We start from the raw sequence: 21,430 nt of genomic DNA, 5'->3' as shown, positions 1-21,430 counted from the left end.
AGCCGGACCAGAACCAGAACCAGAACCGCCGCTCGGCCGGTACCAGAGCCCCAGCCAGATCGGTACCAGAACCAGAACCGCCGCTCGGCCGGTACCGGAGCCCCAGCCGGACCGGTACCAGAACCGCTGCTCGGCCGGTACCAGTGTCCCAGCCGGATCGGCACCAGAACTGCCGCTCGGCCGGTACCAGAGCCCCAGCCAGACTGGTACCAAAACCACCGCTCGGCCGGTACCAGAGCCCCAGCCAGCCCGATACCAGAACCAGAACTGCCGCTCGGCCGGTACCAGCATCCAGCCAAACTGCTACTATCAATGCTAGTAAAGTGGTACCAGCCAAGGCCGAAGCCGTCCCTGCCCCGCGCCCGGTCAGGATCGGCTCCGTGTGCCCCGAGCCCACCCAGCGCCAGCCCCCGCAGGCCCCTGAGCCCGAGCCCACCCAGATCAGAACCGGGACCTCAGCACATCCCCTCGCCAGGGACCCATGTCCGCCCCTGTCTCCTCCCCAGGCTCACACTGCCTCTTCCAGCCCCCACTCAAACCTCCCCGGATTCCACCACCCCTCCCCTCCAGCCCCCAGCTTGGTCCCCTCCCCAGCCAATCCACTGCCCCCTCACTGGGTCTCACCCCCGACCCATCACTGCCCCCAACCCCCGCGGTACCTTGCACCCGAACATCAGGGAGAGGGTCCGGTTGCTGCAAATGACTTTGCATTGGCACATGACGGGGGGGAAGCAGCCCAGCTTACTGAACGGGGGGGACACGCCGTTCAGCCCCATGGCCCCCGGCTCCCGCAGCGCCCCTACCGGCCCCTCCCCCACGCCGGTGCGGGGAGGGCCCCGCATCCCTCCGCCCCCTCCCCGCCGCCTGGCTCCCTCCTTCCTCCGGGCTCCGAGCCTCCTCGCTGTCGGTGTCCTTCAGTGATCTTCCTCCTCCCCGGTCCTCCCCGGCCCGGCCCGCCCCTCCTCCCTCCTCCTCCTCTCCTCCTCCTCGGCCCTCCTCCTCCTTCCCTCCGGCCCAGCCTCCCTTCCTTCCTCCTCCCCTCCCCTCCCCTCCCAGCCAGCCCTCCCCTCCTTCCTCCTCCCCTCCTCCTCCGGCCCTCCCCTCCTTCTCTCCTCGGCCCAGCCCTCCTCCCTCCTCCTCCCCCAGCCTGCCCTCCCCTTCCTCCCTCCTCCCCTCCTCCTCCCGCAGCCCTCTCCCCAGCAGCCCCTCCTCCCCCTCCTCCTCCTCTCCCCAGCCCTCCTCTGGTCCAGCCGGCCCTCCTCCTCCCTCCTCCCCAGCCCTCCTCCTCCGCCTGCCTGCCTCCTTCCTCCTCCCCAGCCCGCCTCCCCTTCCCTCTCCCTCCCCTCCTCCTTCCCTCCCTGCAGCCCTCTCTCCCCAGCCCGCCCTCCCTCCTCCCTCCCCTCCTTCCTCCCTCCCCAGCCCTCCCTCCTCCTCCTCCCCTCCCTCCTCCTCCCCTCCTCCCTCCTCGCCCAGCCCTCCCCCTCCTCTCCTCCCTGCCCCCAGCTCTCCTCCGTCCAGCCTTCCCTTCCTCTCTCCCCCTCCCCATCCTTCCCCTCCCCTCACTTCCTCTTTCCCTCCTCTCCTCCCCCCTCACTTCCTCCATCCCTCCTCCCCATCCCCTCCTCTTCATCCTCCATCGCTCCCCCTCCCTTCCCAGCCCCGCCTGCCAGGGGAGAGCGCCCCCTGCCGAGCCCCCCCCCCCGCACCCAGCCCCACAGCGCCCCCTGCTGCCCCCGCCCGGCTCCCTGCCTCACAGCGCCCCCTAGCGCCGCCCTGGGGCCAATAAATATCATGGTATTTCTATATCTATGCCAACAGACTATGTTTAGTAAATACATAAACAGACATAATTATGAATCCTTAAAGCCTTCTATGAATTACACTTCATGGTCGATAGACAGAGGGGGTGTGTAGGGGGGATAGATAGATAGATAGATAGATAGATAGATAGATAGATAGATAGATAGATAGATAGATAGATAGATAGATAGAGGGGGTGGAGGGGATAGATAGATAGATAGAGGGGGTGGATGGGGATAGATAGATAGATAGAGGGGGTGGATGGGGATAGATAGAGGGGGTGGATGGGGATAGATAGATAGATAGAGGGGTTGTCTGGGGATAGATAGATAGATAGAGGGGGTGGGTGGGGATAGATAGATAGAGGGGTGGGTGGGGATAAATAGATAGATAGATAGATAGATAGATAGATAGATAGATAGATAGATAGATAGATAGATAGAGGGTGGAGGGGATAGATAGATAGAGGGGTGGATGGGGATAAATAGATAGATAGAGGGGTGTCTGGGGATAGATAGATAGATAGAGGGGTGTCTGGGGATAGATAGATAGATAGATAGATGGGGTGGATGGGGATAGATAGATAGAGGGGTGGATGGGGATAAATAGATAGAGGGGTGGATGGGGATAGATAGAGGGGTGGATGGGGATAGATAGAGGTGGGTGGGGATAGATAGAGGGGTGGGGGGATAGATAGATAGAGAGAGGGGGTGGGTGGGGATAGATAGAGGGGTGGATGGGGATAGATAGATAGATAGAGGGGGTGGGTGGGGATAGATAGAGGGGTGGATGGGGATAGATAGATAGATAGAGGGGTGGGTGGGGATAGATAGAGGGGTGGATGGGGATAGATAGATAGATAGATAGATAGATAGATAGGGGGTGGATGGGGATAGATAGATAGATAGATAGAGGGGTGGATGGGGATAGATAGATAGATAGAGGGGTGGATGGGGATAGATAGATAGAGGGGTGGATGGGGATAGATAGATAGATAGATAGATAGATAGATAGATAGATAGATAGATAGATAGATAGAGGGGTGGATGGGGATAAATAGATAGAGGGGTGGATGGGGATAGATAGATAGATAGATAGATAGATAGATAGATAGATAGATAGATAGATAGATAGATAGATAGATAGATAGAGGGGTGGATGGGGATAGATAGAGGGGGTGGGTGGGGATAGATAGATAGATAGAGGGGTGGGTGGGGATAGCTAGATGGGGAGGATGGGGATAGATAGATAGATAGATAGATAGATAGATAGATAGATAGATAGATAGATAGATAGATAGATAGATAGATAGAGGGGGTGGATGGGGATAGATAGATAGATAGAGGGGGTGGATGGGGATAGATAGATAGATAGAGGGGTGGTTGGGGATCTATAGATAGATAGAGGGGGGGGTTGGGGATAGATAGATAGATAGATAGATAGATAGATAGATAGATAGATAGATAGATAGATAGATAGATAGATAGATAGATAGAGGGGTGGAGGGGGATAGATAGATAGATAGATAGAGGGGGTGGAGGGGGATAGATAGATAGATAGATAGAGGGGGTGGAGGGGGATAGAGAGATAGATAGATAGATAGATAGATAGATAGATAGATAGATAGATAGATAGATAGATAGATAGATAGATAGATGGGTGGAGGGGGATAGATAGATAGATAGATAGATAGATAGATAGATAGATAGATAGATAGATAGATAGATAGATAGATAGATAGAGGGGGTGGATGGGGATAGATAGATGGAGGGGGTGGATGGATAGATAGATAGAGGGGGTGGATGGGGATAGATAGATAGATAGAGGGGGTGGATGGGGATAGATAGAGGGGGTGGATGGGGATAGATAGATAGATAGAGGGGGTGGATGGGGATAGATAGATAGAGGGGGTGGATGGGGATAGATAGAGGGGTGGATGGGGATAGATAGATAGATAGAGGGGTGGGTGGGGATGGATAGATAGATAGAGGGGGTGGGTGGGGATGGATAGATAGATAGAGGGGGGGATAGGGATAGATAGATAGATCGATGGTGTGGATGGGGATAGATAGATAGATAGATAGATAGATAGATAGATAGAGGGGTGTGTGGGGATGGATAGATAGATAGAGGGGTGGATGGGGTTAGATAGATAGATAGAGGGGTGGATGGGGATAGATAGAGGGGTGGATGGGGATAGATAGATAGATAGAGGGGTGGATGGGGTTAGATAGATAGATAGAGGGGTGGGTGGGGATAGATAGATAGAGGGGGTGGGTGGGGATAAATAGATAGATAGATAGATAGATAGATAGATAGATAGATAGATAGATAGATAGATAGATAGATAGATAGAGGGGTGGAGGGGATAGATAGATAGAGGGGTGGATGGGGATAAATAGATAGATAGAGGGGGTGTCTGGGGATAGATAGATAGATAGAGGGGTGGTGTGGGGATAGATAGATAGATGGGGTGGATGGGGATAGATAGATAGATAGATAGATGGGGTGGATGGGGATAGATAGATAGATAGATGGGGTGGATGGGGATAAATAGATAGAGGGGTGGATGGGGATAGATAGAGGGGTGGATGGGGATAGATAGAGGGGTGGGTGGGGATAGATAGAGGGTGGGTGGGGATAGATAGATAGAGGGGTGGGTGGGGATAGATGGGGGTGGATGGGGATAGATAGATAGATAGAGGGGTGGGTGGGGATAGATAGAGGGGTGGATGGGGATAGATAGATAGATAGAGGGGTGGGTGGGGATAGATAGAGGGTGTGGATGGGGATGGATAGATAGATAGATAGATAGATGGGGTGGATGGGGATAGATAGATGTATAGATAGAGGGGGTGGATGGGGATAGATAGATAGATAGGGGTGGATGGGGATAGATAGATAGAGGGTGGATGGGGATAGATAGATAGATAGATAGATAGATAGATCGATAGATAGAGGGAGTGGGTGGGGATATATAGATAGAGGGGGTGGATGGGGATAGATCGATAGATAGATAGATAGATAGATAGATAGATAGATAGATAGATAGATAGATAGATAGATAGATAGATAGATAGATAGATAGATAGATAGATAGAGGGGGTGGGTGGGGATAGATAGATAGATAGATAGATAGATAGATAGATAGAGGGGGTGGATGGGGATAGATAGATAGATAGATAGATAGATAGATAGATAGATAGATAGATAGATAGATAGATAGATAGAGGGGGTGGATTGAGATAGATCGATAGAGGGGGTGGATGGGATAGATAGATAGATAGATAGAAGGGGTGGATGGGATAGATAGATAGATGGGTGGATGGGGATAGATAGATAGAGGGGGTGGGTGGGATAGATAGATAGATAGATAGATAGATAGATGGGGTGGGTGGGGATAGATAGATAGATAGATAGATAGATAGATAGATAGATAGATAGATAGATAGATAGATAGATAGATAGATAGATAGATAGATAGATAGATAGATAGATAGATAGAGGGGTGGATGGGGATAGATAGAGGGTGGATGGGGATAGATAGATAGATAGATAGATAGATGGGGTGGGTGGGGATAGATAGATAGATAGAGGGGGTGGAGGGGGATAGATAGATAGATAGATAGATAGATAGATAGAGGGGGTGGAGGGGGATAGACAGACAGAGGGGGTGGAGGGGGATAGACAGACACCCCCTCCCACACACCAACCCTCTGCCTCAGCCCTGTGAAAGTGAATGACGGAGGAGGGGGGATGGAATAGGTGGTGGGCGGGGCCCCAAAGAAGGGGCGGGGCAAGGGGTTCGGTTTTGTGCAAGTAGGAAATTGGCAAACCCCCGCCCCCCGCTAAGCCCACAGCCCCTCAATGCCACATACACAAACAGCATCACACAAGCTCCCACTCCCACTCCCACTAAGTCAGAGGCGTTAACCGTCAGCCGCACGCTCACCCAGTCAAAGAATCGAGCCCATGGTGAGGGTCCCCCACCCGTATCTCTCTCTGTTACCCATCCCCGCCAATAACTCCTGCACACAGGGACACACTCACACAGATGTACACACACCTCACAGCACCATCCCTCACACACACCCACACAATCCCAGGTGCACGCACACATACACACAGTTCCTGGTGTGCACACACACCCTGCATCACAATCTCACACACACACCCCCTTCCGTGTGTGCACACGCTCTGACAATTCCAGCTGCACACGCAACCACAATCCCAGCTACCCACTCACTGACACCACCCCAAGTGCACACACACACAGACCCAATCCCCGGTGCACACATACACACCCTGCACCACAATCCCATGCACACTCACACCAACACAAGCTCAGGGATGCATACACCGCATAACACAATTCCTCCTGCACACATACACAACTCATTATTAGACACCCACCCCGACACTCCCACAGACAGAACGTGCATAGACCCCCCCCCATCCCTCCAGAGCAGGGCACACAACACTCACCCAAGGTAGCACCCCCTCAAGTCATGTCTGAGGACACCTGCCCCGTATGACCCCATGCCCCCACAATTGAGAACCAATGGGTGCCCCAAAGTCAGGGTGGGTCCCCATCCCTGGTCTCTCTGGCCACAGGATTAGAACCAGCAACCTATGAATCCATCACCACCAGCCCGTCAAGCCTGACAGAGCCAAAGAAGCCGCTCCACCAACTCTGAAACACCCATAATGCACTTGGCGGAGGCAAAATTACCCATCCCTCCCCCGTACTTAACTAAACTAATCTAAATTGACTCCACATAGTTGCTTAACGGGGGAGCACCTAATTAAACCTGCTTTGTTAACTGGCTACATCAATTCATTCATTAAAGGGTTTGTCTACATGGGAAATTAATCCAGATTAACGGAAGGTGGGAAATGAATTCAGATTAACTGGAAAATAGGTATTTAATCCCAATGAACGGACATTAGAAATTTACTATGGATTAATGGAAGATGGGAATTTAATCCAGATTATGAGAAGGTGGGAATTGAATCCATATGAATGGAAGGCGGGAATTGAATCCAGATCAACAGAAAGTGGGAGTTGAATCCAGATTAACTGATTGTGGGGATTTAATCCAGATTATCAAATGGCAGGAACTGAGACCTAACTATCAGAGGATGGGAACTGAATCCATCGGAACGGAAGGTGGGAACTGAATGTGAATGTTCAGAATGTGAGAACTGAATCCAGATTAAAGGAATGTTGGAATTCAATCCAGATTAATAGAAAGTGTGGATTGAATCTGGACCAATGGCAGGTGATGTAACCCATATTTAACCCACATTGACAGAAAGTGGGACAATAATATGGATTATCGGAAAGTGTGACCTTAATCTGGATTAAGACCCACCCGTGTGGACAAGACTCCCATGAATTTGAATTAGCATAATTCACTTCCAAAGCAGAGGAATTTCCAAATACAGTGTCCATCTGAGCAGCGACGGTGGACAATGTCCTCCCGTCACCAGGGAGCTAATTAGCACAATCAGAAACAAGAAATCATAATCCTGTATTGGGAGAAGTGGTAGACGTGGTATAGCTTGACTTTAGTAAGGCTTTTGATACTGTCTCGTGTGACCGTCTCATAAACAAACTAGGGAAATGCAACCTAGATGGAGCTACGATAAGGTGGGTGCAAAACTGGTTGGAAAACCGTTCCCAGAGAGGAGTTTTCAGCGGTTCACGGTTGCGCTGGAAGGGCATCACGAGTGGGGTCCCACAGGGATCGGTTCTGGGTCCGGCTCTGTTCAATATCTTCATCCATGAGTTAGTTAATGGCATAGAGAGCACACTGATAAAGTGTGCGAACAATGCCAGGGTGGGAGGGGTTGCAAGTGCTTTGGAGGCTAGGATGAAAATTCAAAATGATCTGGAGAAATGGCCTGAAGAAAATAGGATGAAATTCAATAAGGACAAATGCAAAATACTCTATTTAGGAAGGAGCTATCCATTGCACACATACAAAATGGGAAATGACGGCCCAGGAAGGAGCACTGCAGAAAGGGATCTGGGGGTCAGAGTGGATCACAAGCAAATTATGAGTCAACAGTGCGAAAAGAAGAGATCATTGCGGGATGCATTAGCAGGAGCGTCATAAACAAGACACGGGAAGTCATTCTTCCGCGCTGATTAGGCGTCAACTGGAGTCTTGCGGCCAGTTCTGGGTGCCACATTTCAGGAAAGATGTGGACCCATTGGAGAAAGCCCAAAGAAGTCTAGAAAACGTGACTCATAGACTTTAAGGTCAGAAGGGACCATTATGATCATCTAGTCTGACCTCCTGCACAACGCAGGCCACAGAATCTCACCCACCCACTCCTGGAACAAACCCCTAACCTATGTCTGAGTTATTGAAGTCCTCAAATTGTGGTTTGAAGACCTCAAGCTGAAGAGAATCCTCCAGCCGGTGACCCGTGCCCCACGCTGCAGAGGAAGGCGAAAAAACCTCCAGGGCTTCTGCCAATCTGCCCTGGAGGAAAATTCCTTCCCGACCCCAACTATGGCGATCGGCTAAACCCTGAGCGTGTGGGCAGGACTCACCAGCCAGACACCCAGGAAAGAATTCTCTGTAGTAACTCAGATCCCATCTAACATCCCATCACAGACCACTGGGCATACTTACCTGCTGATAATCAAAGAACAATTGCTAAATTAATTGCCAAAATTAGGCCATCCCATCATACCATCCCCTCCATAAACTTATCAAGCTTAGCCTTAAAGCCAGATACGTCTTTTGCCCCCACTGCTCCCCTTGGGAGGCTGTTCCAGAACGTCACTCCTTGGATGGTCAGAAACCTTCGTCTAATTTCAAGTCTAAACTTCCTAGTGTCCATGAGCGATGAGGGAAGGTTGAAAAACTTGGGTTTGTTCAGTCTGGAGAAGAGACGGCGGAGAGGGGACACGAGCACCGTTTTCAACTCCATCAAAGGTTGTTGCAAGGAGGAGGGAGCCATTCATTTTGGGTCGAAAATGAAACAACTCAAACCTTTTGGTGAATCAAAAAGTTGGGAGGGAAAAAAAAACGGTTGGGGTCCGACGTTCCGGTTTTGAGCCGTTTAAAATGTTTCGCGTCGTTTTATACATTTCAGACGGAAGGATCTTACGGAGGAGAAAGTCACGCTGGAGCGAAAAAAACCCAGAACATTTCAAAAATGGCACGAAACCCTCTGCTCTTTGCAGAGTGTCCGGCTGAATTTTGCTTTTATGTGTATTCGACTGATGCTTTTGCAGCTTGGGTAAAATTAATGTATTTACTTGATTTTTTTTTTGCATAATGGTTTATATATTTATTTGTATTTTATTTCACGGTTGCCATTTTTTTTGCCAAATGATTTAATGTTTGCGCTTTTTTTTTGCAGATTTTTTCATTTATTTTTGGCTACGTTTTATTTATGTATCGCTTCTATTTCTGCAGATCTTTTTTACTTTTGCAGAATTTTTTATTTACATTCTTCTTTCACTTTGCCAGACGTTTATTTCTGCCATTGTATTTTTGCAGAGAGTTTTTTAAAATGTATTTTATTTCTTTCATGCTCCTTGGACAGATTTTGTTTGTTTGTTTGTTTTTGCAGGTTCATTTGCTTGTTTCGTTGTATTTTTGCGGGTTGTTTCTGCGGCATTTCTGTGTATATATATTAGGTTTTGTTTATTTTATTTTTGGTAGACTTTTAATTTCATTTTATTTTTGCATTTATTCTGCAGATTTTAAAAAAAAATTATGTTTTGGCAGGGTTTTGTATGTTGATTTTATTTCTTTTCCTTTTGCAGATTCTCCCCACCCCAGAACTTGTGTTAAAGTTGGTTTGTCGTCTTTTAGCTGTTTTTCTGCCATCCAAAATAATTCAGCAAAATCCAGACACAAAACCACTCAGTGTCACTCAATCTGTATTTTTCATGGGGGGAAAAAACCAACCTTCGTCACTTAAACGCACATAGCTAAACTCCCAGTCAAAATTCGGTTGGGTTGCAAAGGTCATGGTGGATTTGTCATCATAGGCAGGTTTTAAATCAAAGAGTGAATGGCTTAGGGGGCTGGGACTTAGATTATTAGGGTTGGAAGGGACCTCAGGAGATCACCTAGACCAACCCTCTGCTCAAAGCAGGACCAATCCCCAAATGGCCCCCTCAAGAATTGAACTCATAACCCTGGGTTTAGCAGGCCAATGCTCAAAACCACTTGCAAGGAGAGGCTGAGGGAACTGGGCTTGTTTAGTCTGCAGAAGAGAAGTGTGAGGGGGGATTTGATAGCAGCCTTCAACTACCTGAAGGGGGGTTCCAAAGAGGATGGATCTAGACTGTTCTCAGTGGTGGCAGATGACAGAACAAGGAGCAATGGTCTCAAGTTGCAGTGGGGGAGGTCTAGGTTGGATATTAGGAAACACTATTTCCCTAGGAGGGTGGTGAAGCACTGGAATGGGTTCCCTAGGGAGGTGGTGGAATCTCCTTCCTTAGAGGTTTTTAAGGCCCGGCTTGACAAAGCCCTGGCTGGGATGATTCAGTTGGGGATTGATCCTGCTTTGAGCAGGGGGTTGGACTAGATACCTCCTGAGGTCCCTTCTAACCCTGATCTTCTATGATTCTGTGATTCCTTAAAGATCAATTTGAGGAATGAATTCATGGAAGTTTTCCTGTGTTATCCAGGAGGGCCGACTTGATCAGAAAGGTCCGTGGAACTTATGACTCGATAAATAATCGATTTACATTCCCCCCTCCCCCATGAAAAGACTTTCCTTTCATTTCTTCCCACCTCCATGCAGGTCCCATTTCAACACTTCCAAGGGGACGGAATCTAATATGGCAGATTCGTTGGTGCGATTCCTTCTTCGGGCAACTCCTTGAGTTTCACTGGGTTGTAACTTTGAATAATGCTCTTTACCTATTGGGATAGCTTGGTGGTTTGAGTATTGGCCTACTAAACCCAGGGTTGTGAGTTCAATCCTTAAGGGGATCACTCAGGAATCTAGGGCAAAATCAGTACTTGGCCCTGCTAGTGAAGGCAAGGGGCTGGACTCAATGACCTTTTGGGGTCCCTTCCAGTTCTATGAGATAGGTACATCTCCATAACTAGACCTTACACGTATTAACTCACTGCTTGGAGGGGAAATCATCTTCTTCTGTCAAAACTCCCCAGGTGGACACGCCCCTCCTGAAATCATAATCAATTTTATGGTGCTAGAATTCCTCCACTTTGGAAGTGAAGCAAACAAATGGGCTAATCCAGATTAATTTCCTCCATGTAGACAAAACTTTGTGGAAACGACCTTGGCCTTTGAATGTCTAATTTGCGGCATTAGAATCGAATTGGTCATAGAGTCTTTGTAAGGTGACCAGATGTCCCAATTTTATAGGAGACAGTCCCGATTTTGGGGTCTTTTTCTTATATAGACTCCTATTACTCCTCAGCCCCTGTCCTGATTTTTCACATTTCCTGTCTGGTCACCCTAATTCTTTCTGTCCTAGATTTGAAGTCCAGAGAGATCAATAGAAATAACTGGGTCAAACGCCGGACACCAGGGCTGAGGATCTGGGCAAAATTATCTCCCTTGTGTTATACAGGAGGTCAGAGTAACGGACTAATGATCCATTGTACTCCGGATATCTATGTATCTATTAACACCAGGAGGAAATCCTATTCCCGTAACTTTCCGTCCAACTTCTCCACTGTCATAAAGCAACAGAAGAGGTAGAAAAATGTTTCTTTTTTTCCCCCAAACTTTCTTCCACTTTTTTGCCTTTAATCTCATGGAAAAGAACGGGTAAGAGATCAAGACAAAATGGGGATTTAACGCCACATTTGGGTAACAAAAAAAAATGGACGAAACCCACTCCCCGCAAAGAAATATGTGGAAAATTATTTTTATTTTTATTTTTTTTGCTCTGGAAAAAAAATGGTTTCCGGTGAAATGGAAAAAAAATATTTACCGTGGGGAAAATTTTGATCATTCCTACGCCAAAAGAGAGTCTCAGCTCTTAACGCGCACACGCCAATTGGAAGAGATAGGTAAATAAATATTGTGAACCCACCACTCCCCATAGGTGACTCCCAGCTCCCCTCTGCTCTAACCCACCAGCTCCCACTCCCCTCCCAGAGCCGGGGAGAGAACCCAGGAGTCCTGGCTCCCAGCCCCACCCCCCACTCCCCTCACAGAGCCAGGGAGAGAACCCAGGAGTCCTGGCTCCCAGCCTCCCCTGCTCTAACCACCAGCCCCCACTGCCCTCCCAGAGCCAGGGAGAGAACCCAGGCGTCCTGGCTCCCAGCCCCCCTGCTCTAACCACCACCCCCTACTCTCCTCCCAGAGCCGGGGAGAGAACCCAGGAGTCCTGGCTCCCAGCCCCCCCTGCTCTAACCCACTACTCCCCACAGGTGAGGGATTGAACAGGCGAAAGATGCAGAGGCTGAACAATGTAAGGACACCAGGAGCCTATCTTTGCCCTGTTTGTTTTGTGAATCTACATTCTGGCAGAAGGACTTCCAACAAGCAGGCCAGGAATACTACCCGAGCAAACCTGCCATCTCTGGACCACCCCGAAAATTTACACAGTTGTTGTGATGACCGCCCCATGCCCAGAATCCCTATGAGTTAAACGAATTGAGTTCAGAAGCCCAACCCCCGTAAGCTAATTGTTACTTGTAGATCAGTTAGAACCATAGAAGATCAGGGTTGGAAGGGACCTCAGAAGGTATCTAGTCCAACCCCCTGCTCAGAGCAGGACCAAACCCAACTAAATCATCCCAGCCAGGGCTTTGTCAAGCCGGGCCTTAAAAACCTCCAAGGATGGAGATTCCACCACCTCCCTAGGGTGCTCATTTCTGAAAGTCCCAGAATGGTTTTTGAAATAAGTGGGTCCAACCAGAGTCACAACTCTGGGTCCGCTTCGCAGTGATAAAAATTCCACCTACAGAAAGGCCGCTCTCCTTTCAGAGATATTAGCAATAATGCGTAAGAGAATGCGCTAATGAATATGCAGGTTCATAAGCGAACAGAGTGCAAGAATTTTCAGTGGAACACAACACGAAGGCAACCGTGAACGATCGGAAACAGAATACGCCACTAAAGTCTTATAGATAATAAATAGATTACCTAGGGGAGGTGGTGGAATCTCCTTCCTTAGAGGTTTTTAAGGTCAGACTTGACAAAGCCCTGGCTGGGATGATTTAGTTGGGGTTTGGTCCTGCTTTGAGTAGGGGGTTGGACTAGATACCTCCTGAGGTCCCTTCCCACCCTGATCTTCTGTGATATCAATGCTCAGAGCTTGCAAGAATATTCATTGATGAGGAACCGGATGGGAGGATACATTGAATTCAATAACCCAACATCGATAACATGCAGCCAAAGGCACGAATGAAGACGAAAGTGAACAAGCAACGGCATTATCAGTCGAACGGAAAACGAACGCGATATTATCGATAATACCTGGCGGGCTGCGATAATGAATGGGACTGCTAGGTAATAAAAGCAGAACGCAATAAACGATCGCAAATATTCTGGCATCGTAAATATCGAGCACAAAAAGCAGGAGGGACTAGCCGATATGAATGCCAATGGAATGCATTCGTTTTCTCAGGAATACATAGCAGGCCGTAATAATCAATACGAATGCTAATAAACTGCAAGAATATTGAACTAGCATAAAAGCAGAGTACAATCCGAATCATAGGACTGGAAGGGACCTCGAGAGTCCCCTGCACTCATGGCATGGCTAAGTATTAACTAGACCATCCCTGACAGGTATTTGTCCAACTTGCTCTTAAAAATCTCCAGTGATGGAGATGCCACCACCTCCCTGGGCAATTTATTCCACTGCTTAACCACCCTGACGGGAAGTTTTTCCTAATGTCCAACCTAAACCGCCCTGGCTGCAATTGAAACCCATTGCGTCTTGTCCTGTCCTGAGACGTTAAGGAGAACAATCGACCCCCCTCCTTGCAACAACCTTTTACGGACTTGAAAATGGTGATCATGGCCCCTCTCGGTCTTCTCTTCTCCAGACTCAACAAACCCAAAGTTTTTCAATCGTCCCTCGGCGCTCACGTTTTCTAGACCTTCCGTCCATCCGGTTGCTCTTCTCTGAGCTTTCTCCAATGTGTCCCCCTCTTTCCTGAAACGTGCCGCCCAGAAATGTACACAATCCTCCGGTGGAGGCCTAACCGGCGTGGAGTAGAGCGGAATAAACGATCGTAAAATGCAATAATAAATATTGATGGTAAATAACAGGATGCAATAATCGATACGAATGCTAATAATAGATTGCAAGAATATTAAATATAGGAAAACTGAATGATCAGACACAGGAGGAGTTGATCCAGACTGTGAGGAAGATCACTGAGGTGAGCAAATCCGCTGATAAGCGCAGGACCCACCAAGGTAGAGGAGGAATTTGTCACAATATGAACACCAATAAATAACAGATTGAAAGAATATGAAAGTCGATAATGCAATAGTAAATAAATGACAATAGAACGCACTGAGAGATATTATTGATCATTAATAGCCGCCTGCACCTATAAATATTATCGAGGATAGGGAAGAAAGCTCGGCGAAATATTTTGGCTCAACGTCTTTCTGCCAAAAATACCGACGGCGCAACGCCGAAACGGTTCGAAAATTCCCGTCGGCTTCGCTGGACGGTCTCAGAAAGAAAAGGCAGCTCGTTCCCAGGACGTTGAAACATGTCAATTTTTCATTTCAAGTTCATTTTTTTTCAAATGTTTTAATGGCAATATAAAAATTAAAAAAAAACTCTTGCAAATTGAATCGTTTTGACCAAAAACAATCCAAAACCCGTTTTTCAATCCGCTGAAAATTTGGAGGCGTTTCAAAAAAAATGGTTGACTTTTCAGAATTTGCAGCAAACCCCCAAAATCCTTTGTTTGCCTGATTCTGGAGGAGAATATAGGGCTGGAAGAGACACTGAGGCCAGTTCCCGCTATCACAGTAATTTCATCCCGCAAATAACCTGATCAAACTTCATCTTCATAGAATCATAGAAGATCAGGGTTGGAAGGGACCTCAGGAGGTATCTAGTCCAATCCCCTGCTCAAAGCAGGACCAATCCCCGACTAAATCATCCCAGCCAGCGCTTTGTCAAGCCGGGCCTTAAAAACCTCGAAGGAAGGAGATTCCACCACCTCCCTAGGGAACCCATTCCAGTGCTTCACCACCCTCCTAGGGAAATAGTGTTTCCTAATATCCAACCTAAACCTCCCCCACTGCAACTTGAGACCATTGCTCCTTGTTCTGTCACCTGCCACCACTGAGAACAGCCGAGCTCCATCCTCTTTGAAACCCCCCTTCAGGTAGTTGAAAGCAGCTGTCAAATCCCCCCTCACTCTTCTCTTCTGCAGACTAAATAAGCCCAGTTCCCTCAGCCTCTCCTCATAAGTCATGTGCTCCAGCCCCCTCATCATCCCACGAATAACCTGATCAAACTCCATCTTCAAACGACTTTGTACGGCTATCAGAACGCTTTAACGCAGTGGTTTTCAACCGGGGGGTACAGAGGTGTCCCAGTGGGTCCATCAACTTCTCGAGATCTTTGCCTAGTTTTACAACAGGCGACGTAAAAGCCACCGGCGAAGTCGGTACAAACTACAATTTCACACCACGATTTGTGTATACGGCTCTGCAGGCGATACACTGACCTGTACGGACAACATTTCTATTCCCGTGGATTTGTTTTATGACATGGTCAAAATGAGAAAGTGAGGAATTTTTCGGTCATGGTGCGCCGTGTGTTTTTAGGTCCGATTTTGTAGGCGCGGCGTTTTTAAGGGAGGCGAGACTTGGCGGTACGCAAGGAAATCAGCCTCCCGAAAAGGGGATGGGCGTCTGCAGAAAGTGAGACCCAGCAAACCCTCCCTTCTCGGAGGTTTACAAATCTTCTTCTCGCTTCCAGCCTCACTGATATCAATCCCGTTCTGCCCATTCTGCTATTACCAAGCGTAAATATTAACCACCACCCTAAATATTATTGATCGTCGAAAGCAGCTAGCCCCAGGTAGTATAATTTTCTGCACGGCAGGGAATGCTCTAATAAACAGAATGCAGGAATAAATATGATGAATAATCAACCGGAGAACGAAACCGCAATTAATAGTAGAGGTCTGTCGCGTCTTACGCGCGTTTAACATGCGCGATTTCAGCTCAACGCCGTCGGCAAAACCAAACCAAAATAAGAAAAAGAACAATTTTAATACCGTGCCTGTAGTGCGGGCGATTCCACCTGCCATTCAACTCAATGTAATTTTGACTATACGCGGTTTTCGCTTTACGCGCTGACCGTGTAGATAAATTTGGCAATTAATTGATCTTTGATTATTAGCAGGCAAATAGGCCCAATGGCTGGTGATGGGATGTTAGATGGGATCTGAGTTACTGCAGAGAATTCTTTCCTGGGTGCTGGCTGGTGAATCTTGCCCACATGCTCAGGGTTTAGCCGATCGCCATAGTTGGGGTCAGGAAGGAATTTTCCTCCAGGGCAGATTGGCAGAGGCCCTGGGGGGTTTTTCGCCTTCCTCTGCAGCATGGGGCATGGGTCACTGGCTGGAGGATTCTCTGCAGCTTGAGGTCTTCAAACCGCAATTTGAGGACTTCAATAACTCAGACACAGGTTAGGGGTTTGTTCTTGAAGTGGATGGGTGAGATTCTGTGGCCTTCATTGTGCAGGAGGTCAGACTGGATGATCACAATGGTCCCTTCTGACAAAGTCTATGAGTCTATATGACTTTGCATTGTCCTTTTCATATAACCTTGTAGTGGGTCTACCCATGCGTGACCTCGGTTTTCATGAGACTTTGTACCAAAGCCTCATATACCGCCTTGGCATATGGAAACTTTGCATCAAAGCCTCGTGTAGAAACGTTGCATTGCCCTTGGGATAATGTTACAGCCCCTAAGGATAGAATCAGAGAGAAGAAAAATGTCTTTTTGCGAGCAGTAGAACAAGATCTCCCCCCGCAACTCCCTTAATTGACCGAACGAGGTGGGACTGAGGGAGGCGTGGAAGGCGGCACCTCCAGACAGCCGCACCCCTTGCAGAGGGGCTGGGAGCCAGACCCCAGGACAGTAAAACGTGTCCAGTGGGTTCGTTAAAGAGGAGCAGACACCCTGCCGGCCTCGGGGGTGAGAAGCCAGCACCTTCCTTTGGAAACACCATCTATGGGACAACCCTCCCCAGAAGGAAGCAGCACAAAGGACCAGCTGTCTTGCAGAGGACACCGGGTCTCGGCTTGTCCACATGGGAGCATCGATCCGGATCGGCAGAGGCCCGGCTCAGCCAATCATCGCGGGCGTTCGCGATACGCAACGGAGCGGCAAAGAGACTCATGCCATCGGGTGGATATAGAACGAAACCGTGAACAGGAATGATTGTCCATCGCAGAGCCAACGGCAGAATGTATGGAGTATTAATCGCGATAAATACGGGATGATAAACAGCAGACGGCTGTTCTTAATGGTGATCCAGAGAAGGCAGTACCGTTAATCAATAGAAATCAATAATAATGATTGATAAATAGCAGCATTTACTAAAACCAACCTGTGGCTCCGGAGGTTAATATGCGGCTCCTTGTACAGGCACCGACTGCGGGGCTGGAGCTAGAGGCTGGGGATGGGGGGGTGCCCCCTGCTCTGCCCCCACTCCACCCCTTCCCGCCCCTTCCTCTCAGCCTGCCGGGCCCTCGGTCCTCCCCGCACCAGAGCCTCCTGCACGCCGCGAAACAGTTGATCGGGAGGTGTTGATCGGCAGGGCTGCCGGTGCGTGGGAGGCTCTGGGAGTCGGGCAGGGGGAGCTAATGGGGGGGCTCCCTGATGTAGTCCTGTGGCTTTTTGGCAATGGTAATTGGTAAATCCTGCCTCCGTCTCAGGCTCAGGTTGGCCGCCCCCGGATTAAAATATGATCAATAGCGGAATGCGGTCAGTTATTCATTCTAACCACTAGACGGCTCGAAAAATGGTTGGTAAAAAACGAGCAGAAATCAGCAAAGTATTATCCACACCAAATAACCGAAGGCACAAATTATTATAAACAGAAGGGACTAAGAAATATTAATTATAATCAATAGGCTCTGATAAATATTGATCCTAACTAGCGGAGTTAGGGCAAATGTTATCCCCGAGAAATAACCGGATGCACAAATTATTATAAACAGAAGGGAATAAGAAGTATTAATTATCATCAATAGACTATGATAACGATTGATAGGAACTAGCGGAATTCGGTCAAGTGTTAGCCATAAGAAATAACCGAATGCAATTAGAAGTATTAATTATAATCAATAGACTATAATAATTATTGATAATAACTAGCGGAATTCGGGAAAATGTTATCCCTAAGAAATAACCGAATGCAAAAATTATTATAAACAGAAGGGACTGATAAGTATTAATTATAATCAATAGACTATGATAATTATCGATAGGAACTAGCGGAATTTGGGAAAACGTTATCCCTAAGAAATAACCGAATGCAAAAATTATTATAAACAGAAGGGACTGATAAGCATTAATTATAATCAATAGACTATGATAAATATTACTAGGAACTAGCAGAATTCGGGAAAACGTTATGCCCTAAGAAATAACCAAATGCAAGAATTATTATAAACAGAAGGGACTGATAAGTATTAATTATAATCAATAGACTGTGATAATTATCAATAGGAACTAGCGGAATTCGGGAAAGCGTTATCCCTAAGAAATAACCGAATGCAAAAATTATTATAAACAGAAGGGACTGATAAGTATTAATTATAATCAATAGACTATGATAATTATCGATAGGAACTAGCGGAATTTGGGAAAACGTTATCCCTAAGAAATAACCGAATGCAATCATTATTAGAAACAGAAAGCAATCCTGGTTATTCATGATCACAAATAAGAAGCTATATTATTTGTTGATATTTCGTTCAGCAAAACTGTTATCGACAGCCGCGCTCCACGCGTTAAGGCCGGTGAGCAACAACGAACAGGGGAAGGGACGAATCGATACGCCGGCTCCCCGGAACCCTAAATCGCCGATCCCAGCGAAACACGGGGCGCGGCACGGCCCACGCCCGACGGCGGGCGTTCGGCTCGCTGATCCCAAACAGCAAGGCCGCCGCACGACACGGGGCCCTCGTTACGCCATCGGGGCCAGGCTAGGATTCAGCGCAAACCGCCCAGGGGGCCAGGCGGGATCTGGGGGGGATCGGCCCCGGAGCCGAGCGGGTCCAGGATAGGGTGACCGGTTACAAGGGTGACGAATCGGGGCCGGGCGGGCGTCGGGGCGGGGGGGAAATAGGCGCCTATATCAGATGAAGCCCCCGACAGCGGGACGGTCCCTATAATATCCGGACCTCTGGTTACCCTATAATATCCGGACCTCTGGTTACCTGCAAAGGATTCTGGGAGCCAAAGGGGCAGGGTGACGGGGAGGGGGTGGGGGTGACCTGAACACAGTCTTGCACTCCCCCCCCCGAGAAATCTGCCCCCCCCCCGATATTGACTGATGAAATATAATGACCGCAAGCCCTCCAATACACACCCACACAGTATATGGACTCCCCCTCAGTGCTGGGGTCTCCCGGGGGCGGGGGTATAATGGGGATCCTTGGGGCTGGGGTATAAGGGGGTGCCAATGCAAAGCCTAGAGTCTCTGGGGGAAATGCGGGGAATCGGGGGCGGGTGGGGGCAGGATACAGGAGGGAAGACATGGGGGTCAGGGACACAGCAGGGGTGAGCCGGGGATACAGCAGGGGACATGGGGGGCAGGATACAGCAGCGGGAACCGGGGAGCGGGATACAGGAGGGGGAACCGGGAGGGGCGGGATGGAGCCGGGGGCGGGATACAGCGGAGGGAGGCGGGGGCGGGATAGAGAAGGGGATCGGGAGGGGCGGGATGGAGCCGGGGGCGAGATACAGCAGAGGGAGGCGGGGGCGGGATAGAGAAGGGGATCGGGAGGGGCGGGATGGAGCCGGGGGCGGGATACAGCAGAGGGAGGCGGGGCGGGATAGAGAAGGGGGATCGGGAGGGCGGGATACAGTGGGGAGCCATGGGGCGGCAGGATACAACAGGGGAAGCCGGGGGCGGGATGGAGCCTGGGGAACCGGGGGCGGGATACAGGAGGGGGAACCGGGGCGGGATGGAGCCGGGGCAGGATACAGCGGAGGGAGGCGGGGGCAGGATAGAGAAGGGGATCGGGAGGGGCGGGATGGAGCCGGGGGCGGGATACAGCAGAGGAGGCGGGGGCGGGATAGAGAAGGGGATCGGGAGGGCGGGATACAGTGGGGAGCCGAGGGGCGGCAGGATACAGCAGGGGAAGCCGGGGGGCGGGATGGAGCCAGGGGAGCCGGGGTGGGGCGGGATACAGCAGCGGGGAGGCGGGGGCGGGATACAGCAGGCGGGGGCAGAGACGCCGCAGTCACGTCCCGTTGCTGGGTTTTCCTCGCCCGTCCCTCCCCGCCCTGCCCCGCCCCGCTGCAAACCAGGACCCCCTCCGCAGCGCCCCCAACGCCCGCGGAGCAGCCCCCAAAAAAACCAGAGCAGTCCCGGCGGCGGCGGCGGGGTCTCCTCGTGCAGCCCGGATGCTGCCCCACCCCGCAAAACCTGTTGCCATCAAATGCAGGGCGATGGAGCGGGGCTGAGATGTGAGGGGGCGGCTGAGATTGGGGAGATGCCACCTACCACACAGAGACACATGGATGACAGCTTGGTCCGGCCCTTCATGAGAGCAGCTGGGGAAGGTGGCGTGGGGGCGGCTGGCGTGGGGCGCGGCCGGCGTGGGGCGGCCGATCACGACAGCTGGAGGGAAGCGTGAAAGGGCGGGGAGGGCGGGGAGGGAGTTGTGGGGCGATGCAGCGCACGCGTGTGTGTGTTTCACACAGCGCCCCCCTGCACACCCCACACCCCAGGCTGCCCCAGCAGGGGCGCTGTGGGAATGGGGGCAGGACTCCTGGGGTGACATCAAGGTGGGAGGGGGCAATGGGGGTGCTTTTCAGGGGAGACAAGGGAGGGTCTATGGGGTGGGTAGGGAGCAGGGGGTCTCTCAGAAGGGGGTGCAGGGTCGGAGGAAGGGTCTCCATCGTGTGTGTGGGGAGAAGCTCTGGGGTCTCTAAGGCCTGGGGAGCTGGGAGGGTGTCTGGGGAAGGAGATGGGGGCAGTGATTGGGGTCTCGGGATGGAGGGCGGGGTCAGGGGATCTGGGGGTTCAGGAAGGAGTTTGGGGGCAGGGGATCTGGGGTTCAGGGGAGGGGATGTGGGGGCTCAGGGGAGGGATTTTGGGAGCAGGGAAGTGGGGGCCCAGGGGAGGGAGTTTGGGGGCAGAGATTGGGGGCGGGGTCTCCTGTGGGGTAGGATCCATCTCCTTTGCTCCCTCTCCGCCCCCCCCACCTCCTCCATCCCTGCCTCACCATCTGCCGGTCGCTTAGCAACCAAGCCATGGGGGCCCTGGGGTTGTCATGGCGACCGGCTCCGGAGCGCTGGCGATGTGGGGGGGTGAGCATATGGGGGGGGCTGAAGATCGGAGGGGAAAATGGGGTGTAGGGAGAAGGGAGGGGGACATACCGGGAGGAGGAGGAGGGGTGGAGATGGGAAGCAAAGGGGGGTGAATTGTGGGTAAGGGAAA

The 21,430-nt window shown here is 50.2% G+C and overlaps 1 protein-coding gene across 1 annotated transcript in view; it reads right to left on the bottom strand.

The window, feature by feature from the left end:
• The window catches only part of DLG4 (discs large MAGUK scaffold protein 4), a 63,555-nt gene extending 43,022 nt beyond the window's left edge, over positions 1 to 20,533 (bottom strand). Inside the window, 1 exon segment of the mRNA XM_039499931.1 lies at positions 20,492 to 20,533. Coding sequence (XP_039355865.1) covers positions 20,492 to 20,533 — 42 coding nt within the window.
• Between the last annotated feature and the right edge of the window lie 897 nt (positions 20,534 to 21,430).

The sequence above is a fragment of the Mauremys reevesii genome, linkage group 14 (assembly GCF_016161935.1).
Source record: "Mauremys reevesii isolate NIE-2019 linkage group 14, ASM1616193v1, whole genome shotgun sequence".
In the NCBI taxonomy this organism is placed as follows: domain Eukaryota; kingdom Metazoa; phylum Chordata; order Testudines; family Geoemydidae; genus Mauremys; species Mauremys reevesii.
The sequence above is the reverse complement of the archived record's forward strand: the minus strand, read 5'-3'. Positions and strand labels throughout refer to the sequence as shown.